At 40.1% G+C, this 16,236-nt stretch overlaps 1 protein-coding gene across 1 annotated transcript in view; it reads right to left on the bottom strand.

Annotated features, from left to right (window-relative positions):
* FMN2 (formin 2) overlaps positions 1–16,236 on the bottom strand; it is a 410,148-nt gene that overhangs the window by 183,251 nt on the left and 210,661 nt on the right. The window contains exon 8 of the mRNA XM_064276718.1: positions 8,387–8,448. Within this exon, the coding sequence (XP_064132788.1) occupies positions 8,387–8,448 (62 nt within the window). The remainder of the gene's footprint in view (positions 1–8,386; positions 8,449–16,236) is intronic.

Raw genomic sequence — 16,236 nt, 5'->3', positions numbered from 1 at the left:
AGATGCTACTTATCAAACTCGGATGTAGAACATTGTCTTTGTGAACTACGCTATGTCAATTGACTAAGTTGTCCCCCAAGACTATGGTCCCAAGCCTTTTGACCCAGTAAACCAATCCCACAAGTTGTTTTGATATGTCTAGGAATCCTCCATAAGTGTGCCCCCTATGTGGTTGGTTATATATGTGGATATATAAGCAGCCCACACAAATATGTATATACATATGCTTACAAATACACATATACACACAAGCATGCATTTATTTGCATATGCCTTCCTACACACATATACACATCCATATATCTACCTACATAACTACACACAGTTTTTGGTTGTTCTTACTGTGGTTGCAAAATTGTATATATTATAGTATCTACCAAAATTGTCCCTTTTTTTCAAGTACTTCTTAGTCTTTACTTACCTTGGTCCAATTCTGCTCCTTATTATAATTTTTCTTAGCACATCTGTACTTGCACTTTCCCATCTTTTTCTCTCTGAGTGTGTGGTGTATTTGTGAAAGAGAGAGTGACGTTATTTAATATGTCCCTTCTTAACTGCAGAATACCAAAGGACAGGGGCCACTACTTCCTAGCACTAATCTTAACATAGTGCCTGACACTTAGTAATCAACCCATAAATATTTTTTAAAAGAAGAAGTAATGAATGAAAGGAGGTATATTATTCATTTCTCCTTATTTTAGATGGAGGGACATCTGCACGTGCTTAACAGGGAAGAAACTAATAAACAGTAAGAAGAGCTCACTGGTTGGAACACAGAATATGCAAAATATCCATAGAATCTGTTCAGATAATGTCAACGTGGTGTTGAGAAATAGAGCAAAATTGGTGAATACGGATGAGATGACTTAATATATCTGTGAGGGAGGAAGTGGAAAGGAGTTACAGTAACAATACATAGCCTGGAAATTTTACTCTGCCGAGCTTCAGTTTCAAAGGGCTTATTCATTCATTCAACAGCCATTTATTGCATACTAAACTGCATGTAGAAGACATAAAATTTCCATTGCAGCTAGATTGGGTTGCTGGCTTTCCCTGCCTGATATACTATGAATGAAAATATGTAAAGAATCCCAGTCCCGTTGTTTCTAGAAACCACATTGATCTCTTCTGGTATGGCCTGATGTGATTTGGGATGGGGAAGGAGGGATAAGGTATGTGAAAGCATGTCTGTGTCATGCTGAAATGAAACTGTAGCTATTGTAGAGTTGTGGAGCTTGGGAAGAGTCTGCAGGAAGTGGGACGGGTAAGTGCCAAGGTACACAGAGATGTGCATCTCATCCAACATGCTGCCTTATTTCTATCAGTCACGTATACACACACAGGCTATTAGCATCTGAAACACATAGAAAAACTTGTTCTGTTTAGTTCCTGAAAAATAAACTACAACTTGTTCTGCAGTCTTGGGTTCATCAACTGAAAAAAGAAAGCTCAGGCTTTTTGTCAGTCCACTGGACAATCAAAGGCTCCAAGGTAACCTGGGAAAGGGAAAGATTTTCTTTAGGAACTGCAAGGAGCTCTCTGGGCAATAGTCTCTAAAACTACATGAACAAAAAAGGAAGCAAATGTATTTGGTTAGTCCTAAAACAGAATGTCAGAATATCACATGTAACTGATTGAAAACACTTCTGGGATATCAAGCATCAACTGCATTCATGTCAGTTATCATTTCTGAATTTTTAAAGCTTTATTTCTGAAATTACCCTTTTTTTTAGAAAATCAGATTATATTTTATACTGATCTATGAAAAAAAGTAGAACTTTTGAAATACAAGTAGTGATGTTCACTCAACATACTAAGAGTAAGAATAGTACTATACTCAGGTATGGCCAGAGGCATATTCATCATCTACTACCATTAAATATCACCCAAAAATGACATATTTTGCCTCAGCATTGATCCCTATAATATTGAAACCCATATATTCAAATAGGTCCCCAGAAGTCTATTCTTAGTAACCCAGAGTTCTTAGAAAAAATAAATATTCTACGCCCTCAGTTACCCTTTTCAAAGTTTCAACCACTATGGTTATTATCACATTTTTATATACAGCTGTTATGTTGTTGTTAGGTGCTGTCGAGTTGGTTCCAACTCAAAGTGACCTCATGTATAACAGAATGAAACACTGCCTGGTCCTGCATCATCCTCACAATTGTTGTTGTAGTTGAGCCCATTGTTGCAGCCACTGTGTCAGTCCAACTCATTGAGGGGCTCCCTCTTTTTCACTGACCCTCTACTTTACCAAGCATGATGTTCTTCTCCAGGGACTGGTCCTTCCTGTCAACATGTCCAAACTATGTAAGATGAAGTCTCGCCATTCTTGCTTCTAATCAGCATTCTGGCTGTACTTCTTCCAAGACACTTTTGTTCTTCTTCTGGCAATCCATGGTATATTAAACGTTCTTTGCCAACACCACAGTACATACGGTAGGTGATCAATAAATGATGACTTGCTATCAGGCCCCACTGAAAGAACAACTAATTATTTTGCATATGGAATTCTCTTAAGTCATTATAAAGAAATAGAAAGAGCACATATAGATGTTCAATACAGATGCTTACTCCCAATGGATATCAATCAGTCTGAGTAAGGAAAATACTATTTAAAAACCATATAATAGCAAGTTCAACAACGGTCTTGAAACAAAGTAAATTTCATGCAGTAATTCACTGATTTTAAAAATATTAATTAATTTTTGCCCAATCCCCCTTGAGTCAGTCAGTTTGTTGTACTGTGGGGGCTTGTGTGTTGCTGTGATGCTGGAAGCTATGCCACCGGTGTTCAGATACCAGCAGGGTCACCCACGGAGGACAGGTTTCAGCTGAGCTTCCAGACTAAGACAGACTAGGAAGAAGGACCTGGCAATCTACTTCCAAAAAGCATTAGCCAGTGAAAACCTTATGAATAGCAGCGGAACATTGTCTGATATAGTGCTAGAAGATGAGCCCCCCAAGTTGGAAGGCACTCAAAAGATGACTGGGGAAGAGCTGCCTCCTCAAAGTAGAGTCGACCTTAATGACATGGATGGAGTAAAGCTTTTGGGACCTTCATGTGCTGAGGTGGCATGACTCAAAATGAGAAGAAACAGCTGCAAACATCCATTGATAATCGGAACCTGGAATGTACAAAGTATGAATCCAGGAAAATTGGAAATCATCAAAAATGAAATGGAACGCATAAACATCGATATCCTACGCATTAGTGAGCTGAAAGGGACTAGTGTTGGCCATTCTGAATTGGACAATCATATAGTCTACTATGCTGGGGGGATGACAACTCGAAGAGGAATGGTGTTGCATTCATCATCAAAAAGAACGTTTCGAGATCTATCCTGAAGTACAATGCTGTCAGTGATAGGATAATATCCACACGCCTACAAGGAAGACCAGTTAATATGATTATTATTCAAATTTACGCACCAAACACTAGGGCCAAAGATAAAGAAATAGAAGATTTTTATCAGCTGCTGCAGTCTGAAATTTATCGAACATGCAATCAAGATGCATTGATAATTACTGGCGACTGGAACGCGAAAGTTGGAAACAAAGAAGGACCAGTAGTTGGAAAATATGGCCTTGGTGATAGAAACAATGCCGGAGATCAAATGATAGAATTTTGCAAGACCAACAACTTCTTCATTGCAAATACCTTCTTTCACCAGCGTAAACAGTGTCTATACACGTGGACCTCACCAGATGGAACACACAGAAATCAAATTGACTACATCTGTGGAAAGAGAGGATGCAAAAGCTCAATATCATCAGTCAGAACAAGGCCAGGGGCCGACTGTGGAACAGACCATCAAATGCTAATATGCAAGTTCAAGCTGAAACTGAAGAAAATCAGAGCAAGTCCACGAGAGCCAAAATATGACCTTGAGTATATCCCACGTGAATTTAGAGACCATCTCAAGAATAGATTTGACACATTGAACACTAGTGAACGAAGACCAGACGAGTTGTGGAATGACATCAAGGACATCATCCATGAAGAAAGCAAGAGGTCACTGAAAAGACAGGAAAGAAAGAAAAGACCAAGATGGATGTCAGAGGAGACTCTGAAACTTGCTCTTGAGCGTCAAGCAGCTAAAGCAAAAGGACGAACTGATGAAGTAAAAGAATTGAACAGAAGATTTCAAAGGGCCTCTCGAGAGGACAAAGTAAAGTATTATAATGACATGTGCAAAGAGCTGGAGATGGAAAACCAAAAGGGAAGAACATGCTTGGCGTTTCTCACGCTGAAAGAACTGAAGAAAAAATTCAAGCCTCGAGGTGCAATAGTGAAGGATTCCATGGGGAAAATATTAAACGATGCAGGAAGCATTAAAAGAAGATGGAAAGAACACACAGAGTCATTATACCAAAAAGAATTAGTCGATATTCAACCATTTCAAGAGGGCATATGATCAGGAACCGATGGTACTGAAGGAAGAAGTCCAAGCTTCTCTGAAGGCATTGGTGAAAAACAAGCCTCCAGGAATTGATGGAGTATCAACTGAGATGTTTCAACAAACAGGTGCAGCACTGGAGGTGCTCACTCGTCTATGCCAAGAAATATGGAAGACAGCTTCCTGGCCAACTGACTGGAAGAGACCCATATTTATGCCTATCCCCAAGAAAGGTGATCCAACTGAACGTGGAAATTATAGAACAGTATAATTAATATCACACGCAAGCAAAATTTTGCTGAGGATCATTCAAAAACGGCTGCAGCAGTATGTCGACAGGGAACTGCCAGAAATTCAGGCCGGTTTCAGAAGAGGACATGGAACCAGGGATATCATTGCTGATGTCAGATGGATCCTGGCTGAAAGCAGAGAATACCAGAAGGATGTTTACCTGTGTTGTATTGACTATGCAAAGGCATTTGACTGTGTGGATCATAACAAACTATGGATAACGCTGCGAAGAGTGGAAATTCCAGAATATTTAATTGTGCTGATGAGGAACCTTTACATAGATCAAGTAGCAGTTGTTTGGATGGAAAAAGGGGATACTGATCGGTTTAAAGTCAGGAAAGGTGTGTGTCAAGGTATATTCTTTCACCATACCTATTTAATCTGTATGCTGAACAAATAATACGAGAAGCTGGACTATGTGAAGAGGATGGGGCATCAGGATTGGAGGAAGACTTATTAACAACCTGCGTTATGCAGATGACACAACTTTGCTTGCTGAAAGTGAAGAGGACTTGAAGTACTTATTGATGAAGATCAAAGACCGCAGCCTTCTGTATGGATTACACCTCAACATAAAGAAAACAAAAATCCTCACAACTGGACCAATGAGCAACATCATGATAAACAGTGAAAAGATTGAAGTTGTCAAGGATTTCATTTTACTTGGATCCACAATCAACAGCCCTGTAAACAGCAGTCAAGAAATCAAAAGACACATTACATTGGGCAAATCTGCTGCAAAGGACCTCTTCAAAGTGTTGAAGAGCAAAGATGTCACCCTGAAGACTAAGGTGTGCCTGACCCAAGCCATGGTATTTTCAATCACATTATATGCATGAGAAAGTTGGACAATGAATAAGGAAGACGGAAGAAGAGTTGACGCCTTTGAATTTTGGTGTTGGCGAAGAATACCGAATATACCACAGACTGCCAAAAGAACAAACAAATCTGTCTTGGAAGAAGTGCCACGAGAATGCTCCTTAGAGGCAAGGATGGCGAGACTGCATCTTACATACTTTGTACATGTTGTCAGGAGGGATCAGTCCCTGGAAAAGAACATCATGCTTAGCATTGTACAAGGTCAGCAGAAAAGAGGAAGACCCTCAACGAGGTGGATTGACACAGTAGCTGCAACAATGAGCTCAAGCATAACAACGATTTTAAGGATGGCGCAGGACCGGGCAGTGTTTTGTTCTGTTGTGCACAGGGTCGCTATGAGTTGGAACCAACTCGATGGCACCTAACAACAACAACAACATGTGCCCAGTGCTACTTAACTCTAGGTGCTGGGGATATAGCATTGGATAAAAACAAATAACTCCGTCTTCCTGGGACTTTTATCACAATAGAAAGCAAATCAGGAATTACTGTCAGTTATTTATTTATTTATTTATTTAATATATAAGGTGTATTCAATTACCTGTTGCTCATAATGGATTCTTCATATCTCTGCTGTACATGGCTATCAAAAACCTAGGCTAGTATGACCTGAGCTAATATTATTGTGAAACGCCTCCCCCCAAATGTAATTAGTTTTTCTGCCACGATAAAAGGCTATACTATCAAGTTTAACAACAACAATAAAAAGTTTAACCAGTGCCATCTGGCATTATCTACTTTCATGGACTATGACAGTAAGAAGCTAGACAAAGACTCTGGGTAGGTATCCAGTCTGCCCTGAGTCAGAAATTTATATTTTTGAAATAGATTGATTTTGAATATCTAGAAACTCCCAAATGATATGTCCTAAAATAGCATAAAATAAACTTTCCTCATAAACGCAGTTGTCCCCAATGTGCTTTATTTTTTCTGTATATATTTCTGCATATGGATATACCAGGTTAAAATAAGTCATGCATATATATGTATATATGCATATGTCATAATAAATGCCAGATAGACACATAGACACATACACACACATTTTAAATCATTATGATCTGTTAAAGAAATTATTTCCTCCAGCATTTCCTCATTTCTGCCATATGGCCCTCATGGTTGGGGCAAGGTTGATATGAGGGACTCAAGGGAAAACATTAACTGCATCTCCAAATGGTTATGCTTTAAATATCTGTTTCACTGGGACACTAATCTATTAAATGTATGATTTATTGTTTCCAGTTTCTCCACTATGTAGTGAAAGCTACATAATAAATTATTCAAACCTTCTCTCTTAGTCTTTGTTGACAACTCAGTCTGTCGGACTCAACATGTATGCTCACGGTGCTCACTGGGTACCAACCTCATGCTTAGATCTATAGGTAACTGTGGAATGCACGACGAAGACTGTTTTCTTACAAAGGTGTCAGTCTCACAAGGGAGAACACACATCACACATACATGTATTTAGAAAGTATCAGACACAAGTGTGAATAAGCAGGTTGAATACACAGCCCTAGAGGAGTGGTCAGGAAGAAAGCTTACATCCTATCTACCACCTGTGTCTCCCAGAGCTAAGAATTCTTTGACATGGGATGGAAAGGCTAAGGACTAACTAGGCCACGTCCTGGAGAGCCAAAAAAGCCAAACCCATTGACATCGAGTCGATTCCGACTCATAGTGACCCTGTAGGACAGAGTAGAACTGCCTCGTAGGGTTTCTAAGGAGCATGGTGGATTTGAATTGCCAACCTTTTGGTTATCAGCTGAGCACTTAACCACTGCACCACCAAGGCTCCTTTCCCAAAGTGCACAGAGACTTAAATACAGGCAGATCTCAGGCAATTGAAAAGTAAAATGAAAAAGAATCCAAAGATATTAGAGACAAAAATAGGACCACATTGAGACTTTCTCCTTGATGATCAAAAGTACTGAAAAGAGAATTGCTTTTCTCACTACAAGAATCAATGTTATCTGATGCCATGTCCCAGCTAAAATCATCTCATATACCACTGCGCGTATCGCACGTTTCCAAAGACTGCACCCTGCTAGCGCCATTCTCCTCTGGTACTACCTTTTCCCACCACGCTGTGAAGAAAAAGTACAATGTAGAATAAAGGCTGAATGTCTTGCTACTTAAAGTGAGGTTAACTGTGGCAGCACACAGAAATGGAGCCAGAATGAATTAAATCTCAGCTTCACCATTATGTTAATTGTGTGACCTTTAGCAAGTCACTTAATCGCTTTCTATGCCTAAGCTTCCTCATTTGTAAAATGGGGCTAATAATAGGACCTAGTCATATGTGATGATTCAGTGAGTGCATATATGAAGTATGTAAAACAACGCTCAGCTCTAAAGAGTCTATATGCAGGCACTATTATTATTATTTCCTAAGAGGAGGTGTGAGTGACCTCATATGCAAAGTTTTGAATCACTATCTTTAAAACTATGAGACCAATCATTTGTCTGATATATTCCTAGACAGATATTTTAACAAAAGTATAGTTAAACAGGAAACCCTGATGGTGTAGTGGTTAAGTGCTATGGCTGCTAACCAAAGGGTCGGCAGTTCAAATCCACTAAGCGCTCCTTGGAAACTCTATGGAGCAGTTCTACTCTGTACTATAAGGTCGCTATGAGTCGGAATTGACTCAACGGCACTGGGTTTGGTTTTTGGTTTTATAGTTAAATAAATTCACCGCACCCAGATGACGTTTCCCTACAGGGCATTAAAGCAAAAACCATGTGTACATGGACATGCGTTGTGTATGTATTATATACTCACACATAAAATTCCTTCTATTACTCACATTCTCATAGAGAGCTTGAAGGGTCTCCAGGTCAACCACAGAATTGTCCAAGTTCACAACAGCTGTGGGGGTGGGGGGGGAGACAAAAGAAGAATATAAATTGTTGTAAGCCAGCTGTGAAAAGATGCTTGACCATAACCAGCAATAACATTCATGACCCTGAGGTTAGAGAGTGGAGGGGCTCTAAGTTCAATGCTTCCACTTGCCTCTTCACAACAACGGTGTCCCAGGAATTTATCAGGGCAGGTGTCAAGTATTAAAGCTTTCACTTGCTCTGCAAATACCAAACCCCAGGAGTATGGCCCAAGTCGAAGGTCAGAAGGAAACTGTGAGTCTGTTTTTCAAGACCCAACTGAACACATGTGAAAATCTGCATAATACCAGAAAAATAGGCAAATCACTCCTGTCACTTCTACCTCCTAGCTTTACACCGATAAGCGCTCAGATCTGCCAGTTTATTTAAAGACGTTTGACAAAGGTTAAATCTAATCACTAAACTGACAGATTTAGTACAGAAATAACAGATGCACTTCCTGTAATAATTCCTTAAATTGTTATAATCAAAGGACAATATTTTGATTATAAGATTAACACATATGCAATCTTAAAAATCAATCCTTAAACTACAACTAAAGCCCGTTGCTGTCTAGTCAATTCCGACTTAACGGTGATCTTATAGGACACAGGAGAACTGCCCCATGGAGTTTCCAAGGAGTGGCTAGTGGCTTTGAACTGCCGGCCTTTTAGCAGCCAAGGTCTTAACCACTGCACCACCAGGGCTCCTAAAATACAACTATGTTTATATCAGGAGGCCTGGTGGCTGCTATGAGTCAGAATCGACGCGACAGCAATGGGTTTTTCTTTGGTATGCTTATACCAAGAGAAGTGGAGCTGATAATCAAAAACTGGGAATATGTTCTTTAAGTTTGTTTTTGGAATTGTATTGTATTTTGGAGTAGGTGTGCCTTATTATTTGGTTAGTCACAGGCTAATCAAAACCATTCTGTATTTTCTGAGTACACATTAGCTAGAAATGAGGTGAATTTTCCCTGATCAGATTTGCCCCAACCAGATTTGTGCGAAGGAGTCAGGGAAGCTCTTGTGGGATTAAAGATTTCCAGGAGAAGAATCACCAAGTAGATAATCACAAATTGGTTATATTTATTTGGAAACCTGAGGCATTTTACAATGTCTCTTCTCACAAAGTTTAAAGTACATATGAGACATTTTCTAGTTGTCTCTGCCAAAATTTCATGAAAGAATTAGGAAAGGCAAGTGGGAAATTGAAACATAGGATGGATGAAAAAACGGACCAAGAGAATTTAGCATTTCTATTTAGAGCTGGAAACAGAGCCCAGATTCACCAACAAACATTATATGAAGTAGAATATGATACTTCCATACTAATAATATTCCACTATTTCAATATTCAAAAAAATTAAGTCTCAAATACAAACCTAAGAGTCTGGCTAAAATCCTCAGGCAAATCTTTTTACTCCTTATACCATATAAAAAAAAAAAAAAAACACAAAATATTTAAGGTTTCGAAGTAATAAAAACATAGTCCAATACACTCTGACTATATTTCAAAAATTAATTGAAAGGGATTAAGTAATGATTTTCCCTGGGGGTAATATAGCTAAAAACAATACAACAAAATATACAAAACCAAATCAAGAAAGCAAACTCATGTACGGAATTACCTCCTCCTGATCTCTGCAGAGTCAAGCACTTAAAGAAAATTTTATAGTGAATCAAGGTCTTTGATTTTGGAGTTCATTAGCTAGCTAACAATGCAGTAATTCTCTACATTCCTCTGGTGATATAGCGAAAGACTGATGGAAAAACTATGAAAGAAACTCTGGCAGTCAAGTTAGTATACGATTTCATCCTCACAACAAGGCAAAGAAACACAATAAAATCATTCATACTCAAGTTAAAACTCATAAAGAATGCAATTGTCCTCTGACTGCATCCATCATTTTAAAACATATTGCTTTTGCTATCTGTTTTCCCCACATGAATATTCTGGGATTTCTCAGCTTTTTTTTAACGCAATGTCATGTACCCAAGAATATCTTAATAAATGTCAGATAGGTATGAGCCAGGTCCTCAAAAGGTCCTAACTATGAAACCTCAATTTTATCCTCATCCATAGGAAATCTCACTGGTCAGCAGCATCATTAGTGTTTCTCCACACAACTTCCCCTTAGCTGACTTCACACTTGAGAGACGTTAACAAAACTCAAATGGGAATCAGTAATTTTGGGGAAACAACACAGTGATGCTTACATAGCTGAAAGAAAGGATGATGAGGTACCGGCAAATGAATGGATTCAAGGACAGAAGCTCTAGGTAGAAATAAAAGATGTGGGTCAGGAATATGGGCATGGCTTAGCTGGTGCCTTTGCCTCAAGGCCTCTCACAAGGCTAAAACCAAGGTACTGACTGAGGTTATGTTCTCAAGGCTCTGCAGAGAATCCGTTTCCAACTTCACTCATGTGGTTGTTGGCAAGGTTCAGTTCCTCATACTGAGGGACTCAGTTCCTTGCTGGCTGCTAGCTGGAAACTGTCCTCAGCTGCACACCCCATGGGCCTCTCCATAATGTAGCTCCCAACAAAGCAGCTGGCTTCCATCAGAGGAAGTGAAGAGAGGGCACACCAGACGGAAGACATGTTCTCTTTATTACCTAATCTTGGAAGCAATATTCCATCATTTTTGCTGTATTCTATTTGTTGTGAGTCACTAAGTCCAGCCCACACCCAAGTGGAGGGGTTTATACAAGGGCATGAATACCAGGAAGCAGGGAGCACTGGGGGTCACCACAGAAGGGGCTAACACATGAGGTTCCTAAGCCATGGCTGTTTGTTCCTTAAACATCGAATCTCAACTTGCAGTTCTCTATTGCTCTGTATCCTGTATTAATTGTATTGATCTGGATGTCTTTGCTTTCCTATTAGGCTCTAAGTTAGTAGATACATGCACAAGGGGAGACATCATGATTCAGCGGAAAGGAAAAATGGACTAGTCAGGACAGCTGGCTTCTTCTATAGGCTTGGCCTATCGAATCACCTAAGCCTCCTCATCTCTACAGGTCTTGATTTCCACCCACAAATGAGAAAATATGGATGGGCCCTTTCCCTCCACAATTACATGATGATGCCTGGTTCATTGTTGTATCCTTTATTGGATCTAACAGAACCTGGTACATAAGAGGATTGGAAAAACATCCTTATTGAATGTTGAAAGGTTCAAATAGACTGAGTTTATAATTTCCTGAAAAGTTGACCTTCTGTAAACAAGTACTTTTACTCAAGTGTATTTTACAGTTCAAAACATAAAGCACAAAGATAGTGATATGTAATGTCACACTGTCATCTAGCAGATGGCACTGGCAGGCAGTGGAACACATGGGCTCTGAAGCCAATCTGGTTCCATGACTTTTTATCTGTATAACAGATTACAGTCAAGAAAACCCAATGAGGCAGTTCTACTCTGTCTATTCTGACATGAGTCAGAATCGGCTCAGTGGCAAAAACAGCTAAGTCAAAAATCTGCATGTTTTCCAAACCACATTGTTAAAAAGACGGTAGATTCATTTGCAATATTTTACATAGGTTGTATGTTGCTCTGGTGGAGCCCTGGTGGCGCAGCGGTTGAGAGCTCAGCTGCTAACCAAAAGATCGGCAGTTCAAATGCACCAGCCGCTCCTTGTAAACCCTATGGGGCGGTTCTACTCTGCCCTATAGGGTCACTATGAGTTGGAATTGACTTGATGGCAACAGGTTTGGTTTGGTGCATGTTGTTCAGTGATGTTGTTGCTCGTTGCCTTTGAGTCAACCGCAACTAATGGCAGCCTCATATGTGCAGAGTTGAATTGCCTCAGGGTTTTCTTGGCCGTATCTGTACAGAAGCAGATAGCCAGGTCTTTCTCCCACAGAGCTGCTAAACCCACCCAGTGCCGTCGAGTCGATTCTGACTCATAGAACAGAGCTGCTAGATGGGTTCAAACTGCCAGTCTTTCAGTTAGCAGCCAAGCACTTAAGCACTGTGCCACCAGGGCTCCTTGTATGACACCCTAGACATCTCAATCTCCTTATCTGCAAAATGGACCTAAGAGTACCTACTGTATAGGGTTCTTGCAGGAGATTAAATAACACAAGTAGATAACCTAGAAGCAGACCCCTGCACATAGAAAATATCCTCAGCAAAAAGCAAAATGATAGTTTGGGTTGCACTGATAGCAGCAAGAGAGACTAAACAAGTACCCACAGTGAAACAATCAACACTGATTTGGGGTTAAGGTATATGGGAAGGGAAACAGTCAGCAGGAGCTTAAGCCCCAAATCAGTACAAAGAACCCATATTTACAGTTCATGCCCTCTTTTCATTGACAGAGTAAGAAAGGCTATAAGGGCTTAGTGGAACCATCTTAACCCTATTTGGAATTCAGAAGCCACAAGAACAGCTAAGATGAAGTTAGCCTGGCAAATTGCTGAGAAGCAAAGACCTTTGTTTGAGTAGGAACTCGTCTTAAGTATCAGAGATCAGGAGTATTGTCTCATGTAAAATGGTTCCCAGCTTACAATTTTACCCAAGCCACCTGGAATGGTAAACCCACAATACCTGGAAAAAGAAGGAGTGATGACAGCAAAAAAATAAATAAATAAAAATACACATACATACATACATGGAGGCTAATAGTACTTGATTTAGCACACCTGAAAATGATGACTCCAAAGCTGTCAGTGAGAAAAGCTGAGAACCAGCCCAGAAGGTCAAGGAACTGGCAACATCAGGTACCTCCCAAGTGAGGGTGAAGGGGAGAATGGCAAAAATAAGACACGCTGGGTGAATGCTGCCAGTCAGCCAGCAGCAACCCCATTCCAAGAAGCTGGGCAAATGTCCTTCCCAATGAAGTCAGGTTCATTTTCTTAAGAAAGTGACAGAAGGTCTCTGGACAGGGAGACACCTAGCATTGTTGTAGGGTTGGGAATCATGTCAAAAACACAAGGACCATATGCAATACTGAAGGTAGAATACAGACAGACACCTCCTCGCCTCCAGCTCTCCGACCCAACTTGGAGCACAGAACACTGCCAGACAGACCTTTACTCTCCAAGCTCTGAGGAGTCTTACCACCCAACCCCAAGAGGAAAGATCAAAAGATAAAGGCATTGATTGCTGCCCAACAAATAAGGCACCAAGATAATGCTACATTGAACTCAAAGTCAAAAAGCCCTACTGTGTGCTCATAGCCTTTCATCAGCTTTTAAATCCTCCACTTTTAAGCAAGAACAGACAGCCCATACTCTTCTTTGTCTCACATGATGGAAACTCCATTCTTCCAGGTACTCAGATGCGCTATCTTTTACTACTTCCTTTCTCTCATATTCTACATTCAACCATCAGAGAATCCTATTGACTCTGACTTCAAAATACATGAAAAGAAATGGCTTCATTTCACCACCTTCACTACTACCGCCCTCTTACCAGCCTTGATTATTGTAATGCCCTCCTAATTGGCCTCCCAGGTTTCCATCCTTGCTCCTATTCTCAACACGACAGCCAATATGATCCATTTAAAACATTACCATATCACAGATCAAATTCCTCATCAGCTCAAAACCATGCAATGACTCCCATTTTATTCAAAGTAAAACCCATGACCCTACTTGATTAGGTCACCCATTAGCTCTCTGACTTGACTCCCAATATTCACCCAGTGCTGCCCTTTAGACACTCCAGGCATACTCCTGCCCCTGTGTGTTGGCTTTTCCCACTCTTGGAATATTCTTCCCTCTAATACCTTCATGGCTAACTCTCTCACCTCCTTTAAGTTTTACTCACATGTCACCTTTTCAATGAGGCTCACTCTATTATTTTAAAAATTAGACCCCTTGTCTTAAAAGCCTATGAGCAGCCATCTAAGATATTCCACCAGTCTCATGCCTTTGGGAGCAAGAGAGAATGAAGAAAACTAAAGACGCAAGGGAAAGATTAGTTCAGAAGGACTAATGGGCCACAACTACCATGGCCTCCACCAGACTGAGTCCAGTACAACTAGATGGTGCCCAGCTACCACCACTGACTGCTCTGACAAGGGATCACAACAGGGAGTCCTGGACAGAGCTAGAGAAAAATGTGGAACAAAACTCTAACTCACAAAAAAGGACCAATAAGGCCTGACAGACACTAGAGAAACCCCAAGAGTATGGCCCCCGGACACGCTTTTGGCTCAGTAATGAAGTCACTCCCGAGGTTCACCCTTCATCCGAAGACTAGACAGGCCCACAAAACAAAACAAGACTGAAGGAACCACCAGCCCAGGGGCAAGGATGAGAAGGCAGGAGGGACAGGAAAACTGGTAACAGGGAACCCAAGGTCGAGAAGGGAGAGTGTTGATACGCCATAGGGCTCTTAACCAATGTCATAAAACGATATATGTACTAAGTGTTTAATGAGAAGCTAGTTTGTTCTATAAACCTTCATCTAAAGTACAATTAAAAAAAAAAAATTAAACCCCTCTGTCACACTCCCTATTTCCCTTTACCTTGCTCTATTTCTTTTTTCCGTAACACTGGTCGCTTTCTATCATACCACTAAGTTTACTTATTCATTGTGTTTATTTATTATTGTTTGTCTCTTCCTCTAGAATGTAAGCTCCATTAGAGCAGGGATTTGGGTATGTTTTGTTCACTGATTCATACTAAGCCCCTAGCACAGTCCCTGACACATAATAACCAGTTACCGTTTTGAGTCAACTCTGACTCACGGCCACCGCACGTGGATCCGCGTAGAACTGTGCCCCATAGGGTTTTCAATGGCTGATTTTTCAGAAGCAGATCACCAGGTCTTTGTCCCGAGGTACCTCTGGTTGGAATCAAACCTCCAACCCTTCACTTAACAGCCAAATGCATTCACTGTTTGGACCACCCATGGACTCCTGACACACAATAGGTGCTCAACAAATACTTGTTGAAAAGATTATTGAATTAGAAGAAAAAAACCAAACAGGGAAAAAAAAACTTCTAAATTGTCAGTAATATCTTCAAAGATAAAATAAAAGACATAGGGATTAGGGGAGGGGGGAAATATCATTCATTCAGGTTTATTTATAACTCAGTTTTCCCCCTAGCTTAAAAGGTTGGCTCATCTTAGGCTTTTACAGGGAGTACATGGACATCTAGTTAGAGTGTAGTAGTAAAGATTTTTGAAATACAAATCAATTTTGGACAATTACCCACTTGACAAAATGGCAAACATGTTAGATACATTTGTATCAGATAAAAATTATTTTCAGCTGTAAGTAAAAGACTATCTGAGCAAACAGTGACTTAAACAAAACTCAGATAAGTCAACATTGATTCAGGGGCTAAATAAATGTTAGGACCAAAATTTTTCAAATGGTTTTGGCCTTCTCCTCCTGTTGAAAAAATAACTGCTACAGCTCCATCTATCAAGTTCACATTCCAAGGCAGAATGAAGGAAGAAAAGGGAAAGCAACAAGAAGGAAAGTGCAAAGCCTATCAGTTATAAATTCTTAGCTAACTTCAACTTATGGTCTCATCGGCCATAAGATCTTCCCGCGGCCACCTTAGAGAGAAGGAAACCTGAAAACTGTAGTTCTCAATGTGGACAAACTGCTCTAACAAAATGACAATTTTAAGCTCCAGCACAAGTAACCTCTTAAACCATTCCTAACTAACTCATAATGACCTCTATGTCTCAATTTCAACCTTTAACATAAATACAAATCATTGTTAATAATTTCAAAGATTCCTTCCTTTTTTATATAAGTAAATGCTTTATTCCTCCAAATGAGACTTTAGAGTGCCTGACAGCAGAG

Source organism: Loxodonta africana, chromosome 25, assembly GCF_030014295.1.
Source record: "Loxodonta africana isolate mLoxAfr1 chromosome 25, mLoxAfr1.hap2, whole genome shotgun sequence".
Classification (NCBI taxonomy): domain Eukaryota; kingdom Metazoa; phylum Chordata; class Mammalia; order Proboscidea; family Elephantidae; genus Loxodonta; species Loxodonta africana.
Note: the sequence above shows the minus strand (reverse complement) of the source record. Positions and strands in the feature narration are given on the sequence as shown.